Source organism: Mytilus trossulus, chromosome 1 (genome assembly GCF_036588685.1).
Source record: "Mytilus trossulus isolate FHL-02 chromosome 1, PNRI_Mtr1.1.1.hap1, whole genome shotgun sequence".
In the NCBI taxonomy this organism is placed as follows: domain Eukaryota; kingdom Metazoa; phylum Mollusca; class Bivalvia; order Mytilida; family Mytilidae; genus Mytilus; species Mytilus trossulus.
This window is the reverse complement of record NC_086373.1, coordinates 16,153,276-16,180,201: the sequence shown is the minus strand read 5'-3', so window position 1 is coordinate 16,180,201 and position 26,926 is coordinate 16,153,276. Positions and strand designations below refer to the sequence as shown.

Below are 26,926 nucleotides of genomic sequence, written 5' to 3'. Positions count from 1 at the left end.
CTTTTGAAGTGTCTGTATAATATACAAACCTTGAGATGACAACAGAGCACATCAAGATATTTGTAAGGTAATGTTGCAAGAAATAGTATTTGAGAAGAGTTAAAATTTTAACTGGACTGCATACATGTAACAATTTCGATAAATAAGTTCTTTAAAAGTATAGGTATTGATGGCACAAAAGAAATCAGTTTTTGTTTATTTACTGCTTTACTTGGTATTGAAGATGAGTATGACTTTGTTGGACTTTTGTGTAGGTGGATGGTTGCCAATTCACATTAACCAACAATAACTCATATACAGACAATATTGTATTGACACCTGTCAGCATCAGATAACTAACAACGTTACTTTCCATATATATTTCAATTTTCTGTAATAATATTTTGTAAGTACTCTTCCAAGACCTTTCTGGTATAAGCCTCTGATAAAACTTCAATAAAAAATTCCAATGTATAACTCATAATAACAAGCATGAGTTCTTCAAGTCAGGAGACCCAATATCAGAAGTGTGAATAGGTAAAAATAGGAATTCTTTCATTTACTAAGATTTTCTGTATACTAGAATATGGAGAAGTGGTTGCTTATTATTAACCAAGGTTTATATACTGGTAAGATGATTTTTCGATCAATAAAAGTCATATTAAAACAAATAATTTAAAAAGATACAAAATTTTATTTCATTTAATTTTCTCATCATTACAATCAAGATGGCATGATCTTAGTGATTTACAATATATACATAATCAATAATGGTAATAATAATTATTATAAATAAAGAAAACTTAATAGATTAAAAGAAAGAGGTCAGATTTGAGTTCAGAATGATTGTATTTTGAAATTATCTACATGCATATTAAATGTATAAATTCAATGAATTTGTCTAGTTTGGCTAAAATAAGGCAGGCACATCTTTCCAATAGTCACATGACATCTGTTTCAAGCTGTCACAGTTATAAAACTGCTACTGTGAATTCATTTATTTTTATTGGAACCAGTTTTCTGGGATAAAAGAAAACTTAAATTTCGTGGCTTTTTTACAGTCTGTAAACAAGCCTAAAGGAAATTTGTTATTCATTGAACCTTTAATATTGTGGTTAACCTGCTCCCAAAAATTAGTATCCAACGAATAATAACGGATCAGTATATCAAGCCACATTTAATCATTACAAACCCTTTAACCCTTTATTTTGACATTAAATATTGATCAGTTTTATATCATTCAACTCTTGTTTTTAGAATTTCAACCAATCAAATGACCCAAAAATGTACATTTTCACTTTTATTATAAAATAGTTTATGTGAAAAAATTAGAGACAATATTGTTTATCACAGGTGTACAGTTATATTGCAAGCTGGTCAGTCTGTTGTTCACTAAAAGCTTCATAAATATTGGCAGCAAAAGTCTTTGTTGGTTCTAACAATAAAATCTCCTGCAAAAAATCAACAAAACATTATATGATGTATGAAATTTGTCTCAGGTTATCATTATGTATGTTTGAAGTGATTGTTTTTGGCAATTTTATAAGTCTGTGGCTATATTTATGTGTATAAGACCAAAATTTAAATAACAACAAGATTGTAATTGAGAAACAATGTCTCTGCTAATAAACTGAAAATTTCTTACCACTGATAAAGCTACCATTAAAATCTTCAAGTGGGTCTGGGTTTTTTAGTAGGGTTCCTGTTGTTTGTTGTGCAGTTATCTGTGAAGTTTTTCTTTTTGGGGTCAATGTTGCCTGTTTTTTATTACTTCCTTCATGCCTTCTCCCAGTTTTCACAATGTTATTTTTTTAAATTATTAACATTTCAAGGGCAAAACTCTTATAAAATTTTACTAAAAGTGCATTTCTTTGATTTGTCCAACAGTCCAAGATATTATTCCTATTATCTTTTGATATCCATAGTCCATAAACTTAAAATAGTTTAATCTGCTATCCTTTAAATGTTTTCAGTACTTTTTAGTGTTGTAATTTCTTTTGAAAAGCATGCATGGTTACAGTACATATGACAATGAAAACTTATCATCTGTCAAATTTTACCTGTATCAAAGGATTTGGAGCATCACTACAAAGTTTATACAACAGCCCACTCACAATAGGAATTAATTTGGCCATAGGCAATGCTACTTCATGGAAACTGAAGAAAAAAAACATAAAAAAATTGATAGTAAAAAATAATGGTTTTTGTTTAATACAAAATTATTTCTATAAGTTAACAAATGAAGACAAATTACTTTCAATTAACTCTTAAGCAACTAATTGCATTACTTCATTTCAATTCTAGAAAGAAATATGTTACAAGCAACTGTCTTTAGCAAATTTGTCATTTCAGTATTAAACCTATTGCTATTGAGATATGTTTGAAGCCTAGAGTTTTACATACTTTTGTCTATGTTGATCTTCTAACATGTGTTTATAATGGTCTGCTAAACTGTCTAGTAACTTGGCAAACCCTCGGTCCAAACATAACTTTAATACACTATGGAAGTCAGCACTGTAAATATATATGAATTTTCTCAATGATAAAAGATTCCCTTACAAAAAATTTCATATTGTATTTCTAATTGTTCATTGTTACTATCATGAGGTGTTTAAATTATCATTTTGGAATCAATAATCTACAAAAAATTATTTAAAACATGAAAAACAAGAACAGAAATAAACTGATAAAATCAGGGATAGTTGTTATCCAAATAACAGTAGTTATATTAATAATTCATGAACAATAAAGAACAAGAATGTGTCCTAAGTACACGGATGCCCCACACACACTATCATTTTCCATGTTCAATGGACCGTGAAATTGGGTAGAAAATCTAATTTGGCATTAAAATTAGAAAGATCATATCATAAGCAACAAGTGTACTCAGTTTCAAGTTGATTGGACTTCAGCTTCATCAAAATCTACCTTGACCAAAAACTTTAACCTGAAATTCGCACTTTCATTTTCTATGTTCAGTTGACCGTGAAATTGGTGTCAAATGTCTAATTTGGCTTTAAAATTAGAAAGATCATATCATAAGCAACAAGTATACAAAGTTTCAAATTGATTGGACTTCAGCTTCATCAAAAACTACCTCGACCAAAAACTTTAACCTGGAGCTGGACGAACGAACGGACGAACGAACGGAGGCACAGACCAGAAAACATATTGCCCCTCTACTATCGTAGGTGGGGCATAAAACTTGTGTTACTGGATTCCAATTGTACTGGAGTGTATATGACAAAACATGTTGAAATAATTTTTTATGTTCTCAATCTGACAATTTGTCTTAAGTGTCTTTAAATGCATATTTTTTAACAGACATACAACTTCAGTGTCAATTTTTTTTTTCTGTCTGTTCATGTAATCTGCACAATAAATCTATTTTTTTACATGAATAAGTAAGGTTTTGGTATATTTGAATGGGTATTTGCAATAACATACCTTTCTATTATATCTTTAGTTTCTGTATGAAGCCTAGCATACATGGCATCATCCTTTAATAAAAAAAAAGTTGTGTCAGAATATATTTATAAGGTATCACTATAATATGTGATTGAACATCTTAATCTAGTATTTTAATTAAAACAAAATGTCTGTTTAACATTAATGTGGAGCTTATATATCTTGATAAGCATAAATTAGATAAATTATCTCCCTTAAGACATGGTTTTATTTGAAATTACTGTTTCTAATTCATCACTGAGCAAGAGACTTAAGAAAAATATTTAAGCTAAATATAAAATCTTCAAAGTAACCCAAAATTTCTTAATAAATATTGATATGAAATACTACCAAAATATGTTTTACTAAAAAAGGGGGTATGATAAGAACCATTGTTTGGCTACTGAAAAAGACAAAAATGGTAAACTTAATATCGCCAAATGATGCTATTTGGACAATTTTTGCTGTTTCAGACACTAAATGGAAGTTTGAAATTTTGAATTAAACCTACCTGTTGAGATATCTGGATACAAGGTACCATATATTTACATAAGATAAAGGTTGGTGATAAGTCAGATATATCGGGACTTGTTTCTATTCTCTCTCTAATCTGCTGAAGTATGGCTTGCAAATTATCTATCGTTAATCTTTCCTTTAACGATATACTGGAAAAGAAAATATCTCTTGTGATAACTGATAAAGAAAAATTATAATTTCAACCACAAATACTGTGAAAACCTCAGGTAAATGAATAACTTACAACTTCAAGACAAGAGTTATCTCCCATGTCTGAAGGAAAATTAACCCTTTCTCAACCTTTAATTTTATTGACAACAGTATAATTACTATGACAAAAAGGCAGCAGTATCCAATTCAGTGAGTAAAATATGATGTGAACTGTAATATTATACATGACACTTTTGCAGAAAGTCCATGTTACTTGAATTAAGGAGAAGGTATGAATTAGATGCAAACTTGCCCTTAAATTTCATTGTCTTTTTTTTAAGAACACAATGTTGAATCTATGAACTTTAATAAAACAATAAAGCAATAAAGCATTGAACATTAGCACTGTAATCACTAGACCCATAGACTCAATTATGAATAAATCAACCTTAATATTTCCTTTCTAACAACATGCTGTACTGTTTCTGTCAATTCTGTTAATCCTGTAAAATAAAATAAAAAGATTAAACTTAGGTTCATATGTTTTTTTGAGAGACAAGTATTTGAAAATTTGAAGGTTGGGAGAGAAATAGATATTTATGGAATTTAAAACTGTATACAAGTATATTATAACAAAATTCAATTTCCAAATACTAGAATCTATTCATCAAAGATACCAGGCTTATAATTTGGTCAGGAACACACATTTAGTCTCATCAAAGATTCTTCAATGAATCAGAATCATAACACATAGAAGAACAAATCAAATACAAAATTGCAGAGCATATAAAAAGTGCATTTGAAATGTACATTAATAAAAAAAAGTTATAAATATAAAGGTGACCGTGTAAAAAATTTTTAAAAAATATAGATTAGGAAAATAAGAATGGTTTCATAATAAATGGCAGAAACCAACATTCTTAATCAATTTAAACAATATAGTATTTTACAAATGAAAAAAAATGTATCTGAAGTTAACTGCAGTATGCTGTATTTATGAAATACTTGCTGTTGATGTAATCAATTGCAGCAGATAAACAATATATTTTTCTTACCAGTGCTGAAGAAATGCTGAATGTCAGATAAATATTTCTGCTGCAGTTCTTTAGAAATTAATATTTTTTCAGTCTACAATTTAAAAAAAACAATCCTATTAAAATGTCATTTTCTTTTTAATATATTCCTTTTTCTCCAATATAATCCTTTTTTCATACTCCATTTCATGAATAATCTAAGTTTACAAATAAGAAAATGTTTATAATTATCTGGGATCATCACATGCTATTTAACAGTGGTTCTCCTCCCCAATGGACAGTTGGATTTGTATTTCTTGACCAAATGAAACCTCAGTCAAAATCTAAATTTAGAAAGAAACTTACTTTTCCATTTTGCTGATGCATACTGTCTATGAACATATAACCACCTATCACATTTAACTGGACTCTTAAAAGTAAGGCCATGATACTACAACTATATACAATACTGACAGTCCTGGCAAAACCTAAAACAGAGTTATTACAAACATAAGTTTAATATACTAAGAATAAGAAAAAATGAAAAAAATTATGTTTACAAGGTGAAAGAATTGAGAGTTAATTATACTCTTTGTCTATGTATAAAATAGATATATTACTGAAATTTCATCTGAAAGGTGAAACATCAAATTCATCTGCTCATAATTATTTAATGGTATCTTTTTTTTTGTATGTTTGGCTTATCGGTGAAGTAATCAGTACATGTTTGAAGTAATGGGGCTTCTGTCCAATGATTTCATACCAACTGATTTTGTATATTCATATGAACTTAGAATTTCTTAACATTTTCAATACTAAATGTACTTACTCATTATTTTCAAGTCTTCCCATAACTGTAATTTATTTTCTGGGCTGAAAAAATGAAAAGCATGTATTTTTCTATAATAAGGTATATTTTAATAATTATAGATAACTGTTTGAAAAAATAATTTTCTTTCCTCTTTGGTAATTTGAAGGACATACAGAAAATTGCTTAGATTAACACTAATTATTAATCACTATTGAATAATTTTCACCCCTTGATAAGTGAATTTGAATAATAAATAAAATAGAGAATGGAAATGGGGAATGTGTTGAAGAGGCAACAACCCGACCATAGAACAGACAACAGCAGAAGGTCACCAATAGGTCTTCAATGCAGCGAGAAACTCCTGCACCGGGAGGTCTCCTTTAGCTAGTCCCTATAAAAATACATATACTAGTTTAGCGATAATGGACGTCAAATTATACACAAGAAACTAAAATTAAAAATTATACTAATAAGACTAAAAAACGCCAGAGACTCCTGACTTGGGACAATGCATTATTTGACTGGTCACAAACTTTGATAAAATAGTTTCAGTGCACTTAAAAGTTTGAAGTTAAACACTATGAAACTTCTGAAATTACTGTGAATTAATTTATTTTCTTGGGTATCAATTTTGATGGATCAAAGGCAGCTTGCATTTTCGTGGAAAAAAAATTGTGGTTTTGGCAATCTCTATATATCTAGCCTATGGAAAATTTGTAATTCATTGAACATTTGAATTTGTGTTTCACTTGTACCCAAGAAACCAGCAAAAAATGATATACAACGAATAATAATAAATTCACAGTGATTGAAGCTATATCATTTTGATTGGCCATCAAAATAAGTTTATCAATAGTGAATTCTAATTACTGTCAAAATGTTCATGTATAACTATGCTGTTGACCTTCAAAATGTTTTTATTATGACCAAGCAATGGACCAAGACTGTATATTTGTAAAATCGTTTCTTTAAGTGTCTCAGGCATGAATTCAACAAAAGGCTGTCACAACGACAGCAAACCGGATTTATTAACATTTATTTGTGTCCTGGCAATATCACAAGAACCATTACTGATGATTGGTGAAAGTGAAAATCGTCAATATCAAATTTGACCTCTATTTTGTCATCAGTATCAACATATTAAAATTTGAAAAGCTTAGATTGAATGGTTTGTGAGTAAATGCAGCAATGTGAATGGGAAATTGGAAACACCATTTTACGATCTTTCAAGAACCATAACTCCTGATTGGTAAAAGTCAAAATCATCATTATTGAACTTGACCTCTAATTTTTCATCAGTAACAACATATTAGAATTTGAAAAGCTGTGGTTGAATGGTTCATGAGAAAATGCATGGACACAACTGGAAACACCATTTTTCAATCTTTCAAGAACCATAACTCCTGAACGGTAAAAGTCAAAATTGTCATTATTGAACTTGACCTCCATTTTGTCACCAGTAACAACATATTAAAATTTGGGAAGCTTTGGTAGAACAGTTCATGCGTAAATGCATGGACACGACTGGAAACGCCATTTTACAATCTTTCAAGAACCATAACTACTGAATGGTAAAAGTCAAAATCATCATTATTGAACTTGACCTCTAATTTGTCATCAGTAACAACATATAAGAATTTGAAAAGCTGTGGTTGAATGGTTCATGAGAAAATGCACAGACACAACTGGAAACATCATTTTTTCAATCTTTCAAGAACCATAACTCCTGAACGGTAAAAGTCAAAATCGTCATTATTGAACTTGACCTCCATTTTGTCACCAGTAACAACATATTAAAATTTTGGAAGCTTTGGTAGAACAGTTCATGCGTAAATGCACAGACACGACTGGAAACGCCATTTTTCAATCTTTCAAGAACCATAACTCCTGAACGGTAAAAGTCAAAATCGCCGTTATTGAACTTGACCTTCATTTAGTTGTCAGTAACAACATATTCAAATTTTAAAAGCTTTGGTTGAACGGTTCATGAGTTAATGCACGGACAACATTTGATTGTTGCCCGCCCGCCCGCGGAGCATCCCCAAATCAATAACCGACATTTTTGTCACAAAAATCCGGTTAAAAATGTAATCACAGATAAATATCTTGCCGTGGTAACTCATTCGTCAACTTTAAATAATTGTTGAAGCCACCAATGCCAGGAAAACTATTCTTAGTCTAACTTTCATGATCATCATCAAAAGCAAGAATGATTGGTCATAAAAGAATAAACTTCACAATGTACACATATATGTAATTCTACATACTTATTTTTCAATAGCTCTGTTATTTCTTCTGTGTTAAATGTTTTTATCAATGCCTCACGAAGCGTAGACACCATGGATAAAACTGAAACATTAAATTAATATCAATATTATAGAAGTGACGTCAAATTTAAATGAAATTTCTGTGATCTAGTTTGGTCAACTTATCAAGAAATGAAATTCTATCACTTGTTTCGACCAATCTTATTTCCATTGAAAAAGTCCTCAATAGAACACTCAAATGAATTGATATGATAGATACATAGCTTAACAAATACCTTTTATGATCTTAAAGAAATTTATAAATTATTTTCTTATTCCAAGATTTATTCGATTAAAATGTTTCTTATTGATTTATTGTGTAAATGGTTCTCATTTAGAATATTCATGAAAAGCTCACTGGCCATTTGAAAGTCAGTAAAATTTTTATATATATATATTTCAATGGTGATAATCATGATAGTTGGTGTAATAAGTAAATGTTTTTGTGTGATATATTTTAGATATTTTCTATTTGATAAATGCTTAACACTGCTCATTAACACATGAGTATCTTTTCAAAAGGTATGCACTATACATAACCAATGAGATGCTTACTTATGTAGTTTATACTTTCAAATTATTATTCATTAAGCATTTAGTTAAGCTTACTTCAGTATTTGATGCTGAATTATAAACAAAAAAAATAACAAGATACCCAATGAATTATATTTTGTTTCAAGAAGTTATCAATCCTTTTCACAATATTATACATGTTATACACTGACATATCTAAGTAACTTATTACAATACTTCTTTATAGCTTACTATGTGGTATAGGCTTTGCTCATTGTTGAAGGCTTTATAGTGACCTATAGTTGTTAATTTCTGTGTCATTTTGTCTCTTTGAAGAGTAGTCTCATGGCAATCATACCACATCTTCCTTTTATTTTCTATATTCATACAAATATATAATGAAAGGTCTATATAGATTTGCAATTAGATAAAATGATACTAACCTGTCATATTACAAGTTCTCTGGTTACTGTCAAAATGGTGCTGTTTTCTGTAAAATGAATTATACATTAGAGAATAATGCATTTAGAGGATAACCATGATAACAAAATTACACCCCTCCTCCCCCAAAAAGTATGAATCTTATTGCTGTTCAGAACTTACAACTGGACTGTTGAACCTGCATTGCATTAAGGGAAGCAATTATATGGTTAAGATGAATGGCAAAGCTTTTGTAGTCTCTGTTAAATTTCTTCATGTTTTTTCATGACTTAAGATGATTAAGACTTTTACATATGGCATTGTTTTTGATAAAACTTGTTTGTAAACTTCTCTTGATGTGTTTTTTGTGCTGTCAGATTTCTGTCATAGATGTATACTAAACATCTCCTTTAATTCATATATTTCTAGTCCCTCATGGTTTGTAATCTCTAGAATTTCACAATTATATATATTTGAAACTCTAAACAAGAAACAAATAAAACAATGGACTTGAAAAGAGGGATCTTTGATGGCTCAACAGAAATTAAGATAGATTAAGGAGGTAGACATAGGTTAAGGAAAATAACTCTTAAAATCATCAGTACGTTTGTCTCAACCATTTTCCTAGATATACTCTAAGCTTCTAGGTTACATAGATTATTTCCAATCTGTTTCAGGTAAATGCTTAACATACTTTGATAACACTTGACTTTTACAAACGTATTACTGATGTAAAGAGTTATCTCCCTGAACCAAGGTCTACCACCTAAAGTTATGCTTTAAATTACCCATAAACCTTTAAAAAAAACCATTGTAATACCTTGCTCAGAAACCTTAGATCCAACAGTAAATATTTTTTAATTCTCTATATTTCTCTCAAGCACAATATATATACTTCCTCAATTTTGCAAATGTACATAAATATTTATCACATTTTTTTTCATTTATGCACATTAATCTTTATAACTCATAAATATCTTAACAAGCCACAAATCCTGGGACCATTTATATAACCTAAACATGTGCATTAAATAAATGTACCTTGCATGGGCTAAACATTCTGAAGCTTCCTTTTCTTGTATTTCTTTAACTTTTTCTTGCAAATATCTGTAAAAATATGATCCACCTAAAACACAAATAAAAGGCAATGCACAATTCAGATCATCAACTCATATTTTGTAGAAATTATGGTGAACATCAGGAGAATACTATATAGAGTGATTTTTTTCTATATTTGATTTCTCTTTTTTTTTAAGTACAGAACAAATAAACAGAACAGGAAAAAAACTGTTAATTTGATATCATCAAAGGACATAACTCATTTAAAGAAATTTGATCATCAACCATTTTAGAACTTGTCTGAGCTTGTCCGAGATATTGCTGATATTAACCTGTGGTAATGTGTTTTAATATCAAAAAAAATCTGACAAGAATTGTATCCCCCTGAGAGTGTAAGGCCATTTTCAATAAATTTCGTAATTCCAAGGGGTTTTACTCCTTTAAAAATAAATGAGGAATTATGCTCATGCTACCATATAATGTTAATAGCATTTTTATAAAGGGATATAACTCTAGATCTGTAAAAGTGACCCTAACAAAATATAAACTCAAACTTGCTTTGTGGTAATAAGCATTATATATATATACATTTCATAACATTTAATTGAAACAACCTTGATTAAAGGGGCATAACCCTAAAGCAGTAATCAAAATGCATGAAAGCAATGAAAGGTAAAGGTTTAATTTATCAGTGGAAGGCAAAATTAGACATTGCATTGTATAAAGCATTGATTGTAGATAATTCAACTATAATCATAGACAAAGGAAGATAAACTCTAATTTCAAAAGCTACTTTAACAATAACATCACTGATATTTTTTGGAACTAAATTTAGATTCCTGCACCATGTACATGATGTACAAATTATGATATATTTGTGAAAAGAATACCATCTTCTGACATCAGACTCGGACTTATCTTGAACTGAATTTTAATGGGCGTATTGTTATGCGTTTACTTTTCTGCATTGGCTAGAGGTATAGGGGGAGTGTTGAGATATCACAAACATGTTTACCCCCCCCCCCGCATTTTTTTGCCTGTCCCTAGTCAGGAGCCTCTGGCATTTGTTAGTCTTGTATTATTTTAACTTTTAGTTTCTTGTGTACAATTTGGAGTTTAGTATGGCGTTCATTTATATCACTGAACTATATATATATATATATTTGTTTAGGGACCAGCTGGAGGACGCCTCCAGGTGCGGGAATTTCTTGCTGTATTGAAGAACTGTTGGTGATCTTCTGCTGTTGTCTGCAACAATTAAAAAATAAAACAAGATGTCATAATCATTTTTGGACTACTCCAGGTCCAAAAATTGGGATGAGCTTTTATGAAATTTCATGTCATGACATAATTTATCATTGCTAGAGGTTGGTAACTATGATCTTATTGATTAAACGTGACTCGAATAAAGATTAGAACCATATGTATACATATTTTGTTTGTGTTATTGTTACGGTTTAGTCCAAATAATTATGACGTCTTGGAGAGCTATTTTAAAATTTTGCTTTGAAGCCATCCTGCGCTGTAAGGCGTCAAAGAGAAAAAATATATTAGCCTTTCAAGATGTCATTATTATTTGGACTAGTTACGGTTGTGTCTTATGATTTTACCTCCAGCAAGAATGCCTCCAAATATAAATTTTCGTTTATGACGTTTGATAAAATTCCACAAACTTCCGATTCCTAACATATTCTAAAGTTGAGAAATGTATTGCCACTGATTTGTCAACTGTTTTGGTCGAAAGCCGTTCCGATATAATTTCGTGATCAAAATCCAATTTTTCTTTTCGATGTTGAATACGAACTTAAATTCTAATGAAAGTTTTATGGTGATTAAAGCACTAAAGTGATGTCATTTATAATAAATAAAAAACGTTGCATTGTCGGGTATGGAAATGTTTAGTTTCCGAATTTTTAATCTTTCCCCCTAGTCTCGATAACCCAGACGCATATTTTAATATAGCGTCTGGGGTGATTAACCGGACTGGTCAGATATTTATAGGGGGCGTAACAAATAATTAAATATAGAACATATCTAAATATAGCACTTCCGTTATCCCCATTATATTAAAAAAATAACAACAGTAAACAGTGTACATGTATATGTGACTATTAAAACTGACATTCTTGTAGCTGATCCCACAACTGAACAAACCCCTGTGGCTGATCCTATGTTGCCCAACTTGCAGATAGGCAATTTTAAAAGAACGATCAACAGCTGTAATTAGCGGTGCAATGATCTTTTTGTCTGGATTTTGTACACATGTAAAAAAAAATTAAGAAAGACGATTTTTTTTCGTACGAAAAATTTGGTTGATTATATAAGGAAACACTGTAGCATGACTGTATAGTGCCCTCCTTATAACAAGTTCTGGATCCGCCACTGGTCGCGTATAGAGGATTACACGCCACTAAGAGAGGGATCCGTAGGTGGATCGTTGTACATAAAGCAATACAATATACCTCAATTTTCTGGCGAGTTATAATTTCTCGAACATACACCCGAAACGGGCTATAATTTAGGACCTCATCTTTATAATTATTGTTATTTTTTTTTCATCCTGAACATTACAATTATTTACCACGTAACCAAGCAACCCAAAAGTCAATCTATTTTGAATTCACATTATAACACACCACGTTTAATAGTCTCTTATCTTCATACTATAAACTACCATTTTTCTCTATTTTGATATTAAAGAACACCACTATATATATTCTCTATTCTTTATATTGTATCCACATCGTCCTGAACATGCATGAAATATTTTGCACTTGACCTTACTGAAGCAACCAACAGTCGGTATATTGTAGCTGTTCCGGACCATATGAGTATTTGGACCATACGCGTATGGTCATGACCATATGGGTATATACTCATATGGTCCGACCATACGCGTATGGTCGGACCATACGCGTATGGTCGGGGTAATTAACACTCTGTTACAGTTTACTTTTAATACTTCTAAACTCTTCATATGGTATGACCGTTCATTCAAAATACGCTATCATATAGGTAATTTTATCATTATATTATAATAAAAAGATAAGCTAAATAAAAATAAGAAGTTTCACATAGTTACTTAATTTTACTTAATTGTCAAATTTAAAGTAAACACATTTTATACCGATGGTCATTACCGATATGTTATTACGAGTAAATGGCAATATGTCGACTAAAAAATTAAATTCCAAACATTTCTTAATGAACTGTTACATAAGAAGTCACTGGAAAGTAGCATACTTTTAGTTTATTTTAAAAGTTGTGTTGTGAAGATGGTGTATTGCAGTCATTTTACGATATTTGAAAAGTAGAGCTTCTTAAAAACACCGTAGACTTCAGAATTGCCAAAGACCTCGGTATCACTGAACGCAGCTGTAAAAAAGGCTTGTTTTTCTCTCGCAAACAAAATGTGTTGATGAAAAAGATCGTGCACACATTTCTTGCAAATGCAAAAAGCTATGATACCGTGTGGAAGTGAATGTCATCCAAACCTAAATGCACGAATGTAACTAGCGATGAAAACTAACTATGGCATCAATATTAAATTTTTACGTAGTGTTTTGGATTATAAAATTAAAAAAAATGTCATGTTTTAAACGGCGTTAAACCATCACTGTTTTTTTAGATAAAGTTTATGTATTATTGAAACTTTTATAATGTAATTTGAAAAAATATATATACCTATATGGTCCAAATACTCATATGGTCCGGCCCGTTAATAACCAAACGAGTATTATACTCATATGGTCCGACCATACGCGTACGGTCCGACCATACGCGTATGGTCGGACCATATGAGTATACGCATATGGTCATGACCATACGCGTATGGTCCAAATACGCATATGGTCCGGAACATAGCCACGTTAGTCTGTATCCCTTATTTTTAATTTTAATCCATTTTTCTTAGTTTTGGCTCATTCTTATTTCTGTAAATTCTTGTTTTAATTTATGCTTTCCTTTTTATAATAATCTTTCAGATATCTGACGCACTTACCTTACTCGAAAAGCACACATCAAGTTACGTTTATGGAAAGAAAAACAACAAAAATGATTGCAATGGTGAAAACCTTGCTCAACTTATCACTGGCAGATCAGTGATATCACATAAGTCAACTCAATTTTTATTTACAAAATTAACTCATTTTAAATTGCTAACGATAGTATAGTATGAATGTTTCACCAATAATCCAAATCGCCTAATCCTTTTGGGAAGAAAACATTTGGGGACCAACCTTCACAGAATACCACTTTGACAGTCTCCGTGTCTATTAAGAAATACAGAAGTTTACTAGTCATTGATGAAACCCAATACTCTTTGAATACATGTTTGAATCAATCACATGGAAAAGATGGACTGTATTTATCCCATACTGCATGATAACTTGTACAAAAAATAACTGAAAAGTGTATTCTCCTACTACAAACTATTAAAATATCAATCATGTATTAAAGGGCAGCTTCACAAAAACAACAACTTCGAATTCTCCTGTACATGTGAACCTTTATATAACATAAGAAGATTGGTATGATTGTTTTAAATGAGGCAACAAACCAGCAGAGTTCAAATGACATGGATATTCGCAAATATAACCACTGCTCTGCCTTCCATATTAAGAAAACTTCATACCATATAGTAAACTGAGAAGGGCCAGACATGTAAATGAGATACAACGCAAACATGAAAACTGTTAAATTGTTTACATGATTTTTAATTTGTTAATACAAATCTTAATTCTCTGACAACAATGTGTTTCTTGGTGTTTGTTTTATTTACTTAATATATGTCTGTGTACCTTTTTTCGCTTTTTGGTTGCTGTCAAAATAATGTTAACCCATCATTTTTGATACTGTGATTTATTTATAATGATTGCAGTATGATACAATGAAAATTCGAATATTTATATAGATTTTTTTTAAATTCTTCACATTTTACACATAACATCTGTGTCTCGATATCATCATTGGTTTGTCTACAAAATAAAGTAAATGTTAAAATCATATTAATGTTTGGTCACCAGCATAGCATATATGAAAAACAAAATTTTTGGAAAAAAACATTATATAGAAATATACATTAAAATGTCTTGGAGCGCTACGGGATGCGAAATTATCTCGCTGTGGTGATGACACGACCCATTCGTGGCATTGGGTTGTTTCCTGCTCTTTTGCCGGGTTGCTGTCTCTTTGACACATTCCCTGTTTGCATTCTCTATCAAAATCATGCATGGATTTTTATTATTGTTAAAGGCCATACAGTTGCATATACATGCTCTCATCCACCTCATTTGAACTTGGGGTGGATAGTTGTCTCACTGGTATTCATACCGCATGTTCTTAAAAGTATAATGTTGATCTTTTGGTACTTTTATGCTCAATTTTTGTTTTTGTCAACGGTTTGTCCTTTTAATCATGTTGATGTCTACTTTTGGTAATGTATGTCATTGGGTTCACAGGTTGCTGCCTCATTGACACCTCTTTTCATTGATGCTGCATCTATTGTTTTACTGTCTATTGTTTTGCATAAAAACGAATTTTCAGTGTATTCCTCATGCCATGGTTTTGTTTCAAGGTTTATATAGCCAATTGGTATATATTCACTGACAACATTTGTATTCTTTTATGGACTTTTTTTTAGTGTGAAAAAATGCCTCTTAAAAGTGCAAAAAAGTATTTTTCTTTTTTAAGTTGACCAGTCAATACTTTGTTTACTAACAGTATATTTAAATTACTTTTCATAACAAGGTGTCCCACGTCTTATGTGTTGGTATAAGCTAAATGCATTTGTTTAAAAAAAAAATCGAGCATAAATCATGTTTATCGTTTGGTGTATGTACAAAATCAGTGGCATCTTCTAGATAAACTTTGTTTGTTTTTCTTCTGCATATGATTTTAAATTGCGTTCCCTCCTTCAAATGTGTACAGCATTGCGCATTTCTCCTCTCCCCCCTTTTTCCACATATCAAGATGCAAACTCCCTTTAATATACACTACAAATAAATACAACAAACTGATCTTGGATGAAGTTCATATTTCGGCGTCATATCCCTTTTCCATCAAGTATTTTTAAAGTTAACAACCCCAAAATGTATTTATAGCGTACAGACGACTGTTCGAGTGGTCCCAGTCAATACAAAAATTGCCATTTATTGTATGATTATTAACTTGCTTGCGATGCACAGACATGCATGAAAGAATATAACTACTCGATGTTTCAGGTTGCATTAAAATTTATGTAACAGTTTGTGTTGTTATATCATCTTACCAAGGTTTGATGTGCTGTTATTTTCCTTCGCGGTCACGGAAGCCATGCTGTCTGGTGTTTTCCACGACTTGTATGTCGTCACAAAAAAAAATATAAATAGCTTTAAACAACAATCGGTACACTCGGGCTTTTCAATAGTATTATCCTAATATAATTTCTTCCGAAGTCAATAACCAACTTCTTGGTTATTCGTCTTGGACATTATCTTTAAAAACAAGCTAAAAGAGCCGATACTATTCCGAATGTCATTAAATTACCATTTTTATATCACTTTTCATCCCAGACGCTCTACTTTGAAAAATAAAGCGGCTGGATGATCGAGACTACTTTCCCCCTTGAAATCAATCTCCGGCGCAGAGCTCACATATCCGTTCCGTTCAATACTTTGTAACACTACACTCATATTAAGTGCAGTATTGCAAAGCATGTATGGAACGGATATGAACTCTGCGCCGGAGATTGCCTTGAAATATGCACAGACCACTCTTTCAAATTAAAGATAACACACAGTCACTTGTCACTATCAATTGGAAAGTTGATTTCAATATGTGATAAAAACAAAAAAGATATTGATATTTATTCTACTTTTACTGTAATCTGTATTGTTGGTTAATCTTATTTAGTGGCATTTTTATATATCTTCTGTATCAAGGATTTGTGGAGTAATATACAAATCCACATGCTTGTATTGAAAATAATTTTACTGCTTATAATTTGTACCTACCTATAAACCTCTGACTTATTGTTGTCTTTAATTCTTGTTGATCTTTTTTTGCCTTGATTATATTTGGATAGTTGACCGCCTACCCATAGATAGAAACATTGAGCGCTAATCAAGAATAAATTTAGTGAAGACTGGCGGTAGATTTTCTTCTATGACTACTAGTTAAATTCTTTTTTTGAGAGACTCTGTTCAAAGAGCCTGAATCCTCTGAACTGGTAAAAATATGACTTTTGAAATTTATTATACTTTTTATACTGCTATCAGTTATAATGTTGGTTATTTGTAAATCTTATTCAGATGCATTTTTTGTAAATCTTGTATTGATAATCGTTTTTGCTGTTTGTATTTACCTATAAAAGTCTGAAACATTATTCAGTCAACTGTTGACTTTAAAAAACTTGTTGATCTTATTTGATATTTCTAGTTTTTTTAGTTTACTTTCTTTTCTTTCTTTCCATCATATTTTTTACAACAATTTGTAGAATTCATCTCTATGAAAAAATCGATTAAAATTGATTTGATTGGTAAATTTCTGACATGCTGACTTATTTTGTTTTGCTGAACATTTTTGAAATTATTTACTGATAGAAACAATAGCCTTTCAAGAGAGCATTCTTATTTGGACTATTCATACCTGCTAACTGTCAGTGTTTGCTGGGGATTGTCTCATAAAAGGTCCCAAATGGAAATTTTGAAAGAGCAATTTTGTCAAAATTTTAAACAAAACAGTTAATTTTACAATGGCTTTATATGCTTAACCAGATGCTCCGCAGGGCGTAGCTTTATACGACTGCAGAGGTTGAACCCTGAATGGTTGGGGCAAATATGGACACAACATTCAAGCTGGATTCAGCTCTAAATTTGGATTGTGATTAAATAGTTGACACAGGATAGGTTTCTGACACAGAATGAATGTGTTCTAATGAACTTAAAATTTTGGTTTTCTCTTACAGCAATTCACTATGCTGTTGAATATTAATCCTCTCAAAAAAATGTTTGAAGAAATTTTCTTTTTATTTATGAAATTTCAAATGAGAAAATTGAACCCATTTTTTTTAATCACATCCCCCTTTCCCTTATTCCAAAACTAATCTCAATTAAAATTTCTAATGGAGTTTGCAACAATAACTACTCATTTAAATACATCATAAAATATTAAGATGTAAAAAAACTGTTTCTTATCACTGAATGGTAAAGATTATTTTAATTTATCAGTTGGTAGATTCTGGACAATGAAAGATAACTCCAATTAAAAAAAATTCTTGCAATTGCACAATATTGTGCAATTATATATTTCTTGCTTACTATTCTGGACAAAGAAAGATAACTCTAATTAAAAAAAAAAATTGCTATTTCACAATATTGTGTAATTAGATATTTCTTGCCATTGCGCAATACTGTGCAATTGAAAAGACTTGCTATTGCACAATACTTAATATAATAATTTTAGATCCTGATTTGGACCAACTTGAAAACTGGGCCAATAATCAAGAATCTAAGTACATTTTTAGATTCAGCATATCAAAGAACCCAACCGATTCATTTTTTGTCAAAATCAAAGTAAGTTTAATTTTGGACCCTTTGGACCTTAATGTAGACCAATTTGAAAACGGGACCAAAAGTTAAGAATCTACATACACAGTTAGATTTGGCATATAAAAGAACCCCAATTATTCAATTTTGATGAAATCAAACGAAGTTTAATTTTGGACCCTTTGGGCCCCTTATTCCTAAACTGTTGGGACCAAAACTCCAAAAAAATCAATACCAACCTTCCTTTTATGGTCATAAACCTTGTGTTTAAATTTCATAGATTTCTATTCACTTATACTAACGTTATGGTGCAAAAACCAAGAAAAATGCTTTTTTGGGTCTCTTTTTGGCCCCTAATTCCTGAACTGTTGGGACCTAAACTCCCAAAATCAATACCAACCTTCCTTTTGTGGTCATAAACATTGTGTTTAAATTTCATTGATTTCTATTAACTTAAACTAAAGTAAATGTGTGAAAACCAAGAATACTGCTTATTTGGGCCCTTTTTTTGCCCCTTATTCCTAAAATGTTGAAACCAAAACTCCCAAAATCAATCCCAACCTTTCTTTTGTTGTCATAAACCTTGTGTCAAAATTTCATAGATTTCTATTAACTTAAACTACAGTTATAGTGCGAAAACCAAGAAAATGCTAATTTGGGCCCTTTTTGGCCCCTAATTCCTAAAATGTTAGGACCAAAACTCCCAAAATCAATACCAACCTTTCTTTTGTGGTCATAAACGACGACCCCAACGTAATAGCAATATACCACGAAAAATTTTCAAATTTTGCGGTCGTATAAAAAGGTATGAAGAAGTAAAAATAAACAACAATAAGATACATCTGAAGAACCCCATGAAGGTTTTGTATGACTGTAAGAGCAACCTTGCACATAAAAACCCCATGGGCATTTTAAAAAGTTGGCAGGAATGTCTTTCTATTATAGATACTGCAAAATACACAAAAATGGGTGCTTTTTATCTGTGTTACAGCAATTTCTATCTATTTTGTGCAAAAACTGGTAAAAACTATCTTTCAAGGGCAATAACTCCTATAAGAGGTAAAATTACAAAGGAGTATGTTTGGTAAGGTCCTAAAATGGCCGTTTTTTAAGCGTAAATTTCAAATTTGGATTCATTGACCAATATCCCAATACATTAAAGCTAATAAGTGACTAGGTAGGAAATGAGCCATTTGTTGAAAAATTTACATTCTGCAGTTCTTTATGATGTCACAAGTTGTACTCATATTGATTTTTCATGAAAAAATAAATGAAAATGGGTAAATTTCCATAGATTATTGGACAGGAAACATAGAGTGCATACGTCGACAAGGTAGATCTTTTAAAATAATGTTTTTGGAGACATTTCAAATTTTGATTTGAATATTAAGTTTGACGATGCCTGCGCTGTTTCCTGATCCTTAATTTGGTTGAAATCCAGCTGATTTTCTCAAATTTCACCAAAATCCCTTATCTCGACCTTTTTTGGATGTAAAAATCCACGTGTTAGAATTAAACTTTGACAAAAATAGTTCTGAATCACTTTCTAACATGTCCTTAGGGCAACTTAAAACATTTATTGTCTTGTAACTATGAACTTTATAATTAAGACCAAATATGGCCCTTACCAAACCTACTCCTTTGACTAACCGGTACATGTATTTCATTATTTGTAATCTTATATGGGTGAAAGTTGTCTTTCAGAGAAAATAGCTCCTGTAAGAGGTCAACTGACAAATTTGACTTTTTCAGTTATATCTCATTATAGATTGCTATACATTTTTGCTAGCTCCATTTTCTTTCTTTATATAATGTTTTTTGCAAGAATGGGTGATAGTCATTTTTCTAGCAGGGAAAAAAACTTTGCTGAATTTCCATTTTATTGGCCCTGTAGTTTAAGAAAAGATTTTTTCAAAGTTAATGACAACGGGCAGACAGACGCCAAGTGACGGCAAAAAGCTCTCAGGGCCATTTTCCATTTCTTGGTGACTGGTGGTTTATAAGATTGATCCTTTGGTTTATTGAGTGATTAACAAAGCAAATTATTCATTCCTCAGTGTCTAGTATTGATCTTAACAAATTAAGTCACCGCAAGCTCTAGATGCTCATCACCTGACTTGAGCTCCTTTTTTGCATCAAATTTTGAGAAAATCTGTCTGAAACTATTGGCTTAATTTGAACAAAGAAGCAAAGTAGTCATGGTTTAAAATAATGTTTACTTATTTATGTTTTACTGCTTGTCCAAATTACACTGTCTGTAGATGCTCCTTTGAGAAAATATTATCACTACTGAAGACTAATATAAAAGACAAAACACTCTCTTTGTAATAATTTTATGTTCACAAATTATCAATGGAAAATACATGTACATGTAACTTCCCCTGCACTTGAAAACATGTACATTTTACATGAAACTACCCCTGCATATGAGAAAAAAATAATCAATTTATGTTTAACACAAGAAACTTCATGATTATGTTAGGATAACACACTTGTGTCTTCAAACAGAGAGTAAATGAAAGCTTAAACAGAATGAAATGTTTACCATACTGTGTCTGAATACCAGTAACCAACTAATGGTCTTTTTTTCTTCAAAAATTATGTAAAACTATTTCTTATTCTTGTATATTCATTTATAAATGCTAGGTCTTTTGGGGGAGAAAATAAAATCATTTCACTAATAGGCTAAGAAGATATACTTGTATAAATAATTAATTTCTTTTTTTAATTATAAATATACAGTAAAGTTAAAGTATGCATAAACATTAAAAAGACAGAGTGCACACTCAATCACACATGTCTGTAGAAATTATATTGTTAAGAACACATATGGCAAAGAGAATAAAAAATAAATATCATTCTCACATATTTACATACATATATACAAACAAATCATTTGATATGAAAGTCAGTATTCAAAACAATCTATCATCCCATTTGAAAATAAATTTCATATCTTTACAAAATACAAACACTCAAATATTTTACATTCACTCCTATCAAACTCATTTTGTTAGTTGTCTACTCAAATCTAAAATTATTTTAACGAAACAAACTCAAATACTTTTCAAGATTAAAAAGATTACAACTCAATTGATAGAATGAAATTTTGCTCCTTACTGGGACTTTAATAGTAGGTAATCCAAACTGTTTGACTTGAAATATATGAACAAAATTAAAAAGAAATCATAGACAAATTGATAACTTTTTTGATAAGAAATTATGATTACTTCTGAATATGGTTGAATAATTAAAAGAATGAATTTATGATACAGGAAAAACACATCTCAATTCTATGAGAAACTAAATGAAGTTAGCTACTATCATCATAGGTTACCATACCATCTGACAAAATTTACCAAATAATCAATTTTCTTTCATTCATGTAAACAACCAATTTAAATGATAAAAAATGTATTTTATTTAACTTTTGTGACCTTAAATCTTGATAAGCTGACAAAATAAGCATCTGTTTCCCAAAAGGTTTATACATGTCGAAGTGAAAACAGTTCAAAATGAGTATGTGATTCTTCTTATAGTATTGATCTACTAACCCAAAATAAGATAACATAAATACTTAACTTAAAACAGGAAAACTCAGTGAATCATTTATCTTGATAATCATAAGGCTTTACACTCTTCATGATACATGAACATGCCAAGTGGCCAGAATCAGTTGTCCACTTAATCATCATGTACCAAAAAACGTAACAAATCAAACATCTTTAAAGTTTAATGGCTAATAACAGCACTATGGTACTCATGATCATATGAGTGAAAATGACAAACCTTCTCCTATATGCATCAAATGTGCTCTATGATCCATAAATTATAAATGTGTAAAACTGATTTTAAAACCTCACAATATCATCTATTTCATTGATAACCCAATAAATTACAAATCATAATTACTATGCACAAAATGACCACAGTAGATTACATTTTGATTAATATCTTTCCAAAACTATTTAAATGAATGTTAAGCACTGGAAACAAATATAGTTACGATCTTCTTCAAAAATCTCTAAAAGCATTAACTGGAAAATTAAAGAAATCAAAACATGACAGAAACTTCCATATGCACAAAACGACAATGCGCATTATAAATCATAATTAAATCAAAAACACAGTTAGAATGGAAAGATTTTGTTTACCAACATTGCCATATGATTATAAACACATACATGTATATGTGTGATAAATGGTAAAATAAAAGGTGACAGCGCTCTTATTAAAATACAGACTTCAAAGGTAAAATTGATGGGCAAATAGTTCTGCACTTGTGTGTTATTTCATATACATGATACATACATGTACTAAAATGATGCAATGATTCTATGATAAATTACAATGTACAAACTTTCACACCAATGTGGCTATATTTGTCAAAAGCACCATTTCATATCAAACATTTTTACTATTACTTTTATCCTCCAATTTTTGCAATATTCTTCTACAAACATGTTCTAATGCATAGTCATGAGAGAAAATGAGGTAATTTCCTGTATTTAATTTGAGACATATTATTTACTTCAGTCATTTTTAACAATATAACATGTAAAACTTCTTGCATAAAGCTACAACTATTCATATGCATCAATCAAAATATAAAAGTATTTAGAAAGGTTCAAAATCAACAATGTTCCAAAATATTTTTTATATATTGAAAGACATTTGCTAAAGTACATCATTTTGTTTTCAGGGCAGGTAAGTTTCATGTTTGTGTGCATGATTTTGTGATATAATATATATGCATTTGTTTTGCAGGTAACAGTTGTTCTTTTCATATATCTTGAATACAGATGTCAAAATCTTTTAAAAATAAACAGGATCACATTTCAGTTGGATTTTTGTGAAATTATAAAAAGAAAATTGGAGGTTATTGGCAGCCACAATTATGGATAGATGTTAAATTGAAACATTTGAGGAACTCATGTCAGATAACAAAAACATCACTTATATCAGTATATAAATCATGTAAATCTAGCGGCTCTAACCATCAATATTAATTAAAATTATTATTCATGGACCAAATGAAATGCTATTCTTACACAATTTAATTCCTAAATCTTCAATGATTAGCTAACTAATATCCCAACTAATGTAATTGATTAACAGCTAAAATGCTCCGACAATTTCTGTCTAAATTTAATCATGTCATTAATACTGGTCTCAGAAATGTTAGAGGACAAAATTTAATTACATTCAATATTGACCTGTATAATGTATGTATTTATCCAAATTCTGAGGTACATGTACAGGCTTGTTTTGTGTCAGGTATATAAAAAAAAAGTACTAAGAAAACATCATGACATTGAGAACTTACTATTTTACAGTCTTAGATATTCCTTTTTTGTTTGAGGGGGGGGGGGGGCACACATCATATGTTAACCACAAAGGCTTTCATTTTTAAATGCAATGGACATCATGGTTTCTGCGAACATAGAAAAAAAATCCCATGTATGATGTATGTCTTGTTAAAGTTAAGATAATTACTTTCTAGATATTTTTTTGATATTCTTGTTGTAGGTTGCTGCCTCATATTTTATTCATATAATGAAAAGTAAAATGGTATTGGTCAATACCATTCGAAATAAGCATCCAAAAGCCATTTGTTTAAAATAACATAAACACAGAATCTGCGGCTTAAATAAGTTTTTTGAGCAACAAATCATCATAGTTAATGCATGTTTTGATATGAAAAATTTTAAGGACAAAAATGTACATTTCTGTTAAAAATAAATTAAATAAAAAAAAATTAAAATTACAAATAAAGAATGAACAGGTTCTTTATCATCCACTCATACACTGTGTCATGTGGTTGTTAAACAGTTTGCACAAACTATTAATGATCCAATATACTGTCATGATGTCAGAAGGCTCCACATTTGTTACACATAAGCATTCACTGTGTCATGTTGTTATTACACAGTTTACACAAAGTCTTGATGATCCTATACAGTCGTGATGTCAGAATGCTCCACATTTATTACACATAATCATACACTGTGTCATGTTGTTATTACACAGTTTACACAAAGTCTTGATGATCCTATACAGTCATGATGGCAGAATGCTCCACATTTATTACACATAATCATACTGTGTCATGTTGTTATTACACAGTTTACACAAAGTCTTGATGATCCTATACAGTCATGATGGCAGAATGCTCCACATTTATTACACATAATCATAGCTTTAAGATTACATGCACAATCCTTAGAACCATTGTTTGGTACCACTTTTATATTTTGATTTGATTGAGATGCCACTTTGACAGTATTGTGTTTAGCACTGAGCTGTTGAACCAATTGAGCAGCACTACAAACCACAATTTTTGTAACTTGTTTGTCACCTGACTGAGTGATCTGATTGGCTGAAGAAGGTCTCTGAATCAATATTTGTGGCGTTTTATGACCTGATGTGGTAACAGTGCCACTCTTGGATAAAAAATTCAACTGTTCTTGTGTTAAAGTATTAAGATTTAAAGTAGTAGTATCAGTAACAGAAGTCTTTGGTTGAAAAGGGGCACTTGATTCATTCAAACCAACACTAGCAGAGCGTACTAGGTTTTGTATCTGCACATTATTAATAGGTGGAGCACTCGAAGCTCTGGCTGGTGATGAAGAAACAGTACTTAAACCTGAAGATGAAATCAATTGCATTAACGCTTGGTTTGAAAGAGTATTTCCTGCTGGTATCAGGAACTTTGTGTTGGTTCCTGGTACAGTTACTACACTTGCAGGCGCTACTGTTGTAGATGGCACACGGGTCACAGATACCACATATCCTCCCTCTTTAGCACCTGATATCGATTTAATTGAAGCACTAGAATTTACAAAACTTGTTGAAGTCTGAAGATTTGAAGATGTGGTCAATAATAATTTTGAGGCACTTATGTGATTAGCTAAAGGTACCAGTTTAACTGGTGATTGAGATTTCAGGTTCATATTGCACATTTCTGGAGCATTTAGTTGTGGATTCTCAGATTGAAACTGAGCCATAGTTTTTTGTATAACACTCTGACATATTTCCATTGAGCGTTTAATATTTATTCCACTCACACTAGTATTTTTACATATCTCCATTGACCGCCTCAAGTTAATTCCATCCTTTGTTAGCTCCTCCTTCTCTTGATCTGATGATTTGACAGGTGTCTTACTTCCTGGTTGAAGAGCCGGTTTATTTACTGGCGATTGTTTTTTAGCCAGTATGATATTTGGGATGTTCGATGCTTTACTGACAAGATTTATAGGAGATAGTTTTTTACCTAGCATTATATTTGGGATATGTCTGTTTGGTGGACTCTGTATTGGACTGTGATCACTTTGGGGACTTAACTGAACATTTCGCATCTGCACTCTTGCCTTTGTCTGAGCTTTGATTTGAGCTAATGTTCTTGTTCCTTGAGAACGCACAGCATTTGTCACTTTTATCTGAGCAAGCGTTCTTGTCTGAGCTGGGGGTCGAATAATTGGAATATTGTGCAGTAAAGAGGTTGTTCTTGGAGGCTGACTCAAAGAAGCTTGAAGAGAGGTATGTTTGATGATAGCAGGCTGCGTTAAAGAGGTAGTCAATGCTGATGTCAACAAAGAAACTTGAGGTTTTGATGATATTGCTTCTGACATTTCTGTTATAACTATTGGATGATTGTACGTCCCTATACTCTGTGTTACAATAGGAGGAGGAGTCTTTGCTTTTTTAATCGGACTTACACTAGCAATATCATCCTCCTGTTTTATTGAAGGTGACACAGGCCGTTTGATTGCATGTGACTCACTTTTATGCTCTTTTTGAACAACTTTTAATAACAGTCCACCAGGAGAGTCATGGTTATCTTTTAATCTATTGACAGTCTGAAATATTGACCTTTGTTTCAACATATTAGCTACAATAGTAGCCTTTTTAATCTGAGGTTTCCTACTAACCATCGGATGTGGCTCTGATGTTGGTGAAGGCATATCAGCTTTAGGAACTTCATGCTTGATTCTCCTGTAAAAACATATTTATGACATTAACACAGGTACCATAGAAGTATTTTTTCTCATCAGACACAAAGTGCTGATTTTTAAACATAGCATGCATTTCATGGTTTTTATTGTTACTTGGTTGCTATCCCACTTTATTCCCCTTTATATCTAGTTTGTGTTACAGGTTTTACTTATGCATGTTTTTTGTTTGTGC

At 31.0% G+C, this 26,926-nt stretch overlaps 2 protein-coding genes across 2 annotated transcripts in view; both read right to left on the bottom strand.

Annotated features, from left to right (window-relative positions):
* Positions 1-665: 665 nt before the first annotated feature.
* LOC134716642 (peroxisomal biogenesis factor 3-like) lies at positions 666-12,040 on the bottom strand. Its single transcript, XM_063579655.1, has 13 exons — positions 11,825-12,040; positions 10,197-10,281; positions 9,179-9,225; positions 8,184-8,265; positions 5,935-5,978; positions 5,472-5,593; positions 5,148-5,220; positions 4,541-4,595; positions 3,938-4,091; positions 3,427-3,479; positions 2,383-2,493; positions 2,040-2,136; positions 666-1,430 (listed from the first exon to the last, which is right to left on the bottom strand). The coding sequence occupies exons 1-13, from the start codon at positions 11,901-11,903 to the stop codon at positions 1,341-1,343; spliced, it is 1,092 nt and encodes a 363-aa protein (XP_063435725.1). The 5' UTR covers positions 11,904-12,040; the 3' UTR covers positions 666-1,340.
* A 9,018-nt stretch (positions 12,041-21,058) lies between these two features.
* Positions 21,059-26,926, bottom strand: part of LOC134716651 (putative Polycomb group protein ASXL2) — a 24,091-nt gene continuing 18,223 nt past the window's right edge. Inside the window, exon 12 of the mRNA XM_063579663.1 lies at positions 21,059-26,734. Within this exon, the coding sequence (XP_063435733.1) occupies positions 24,847-26,734 (1,888 nt within the window). The 3' untranslated portion in view covers positions 21,059-24,846. The remainder of the gene's footprint in view (positions 26,735-26,926) is intronic.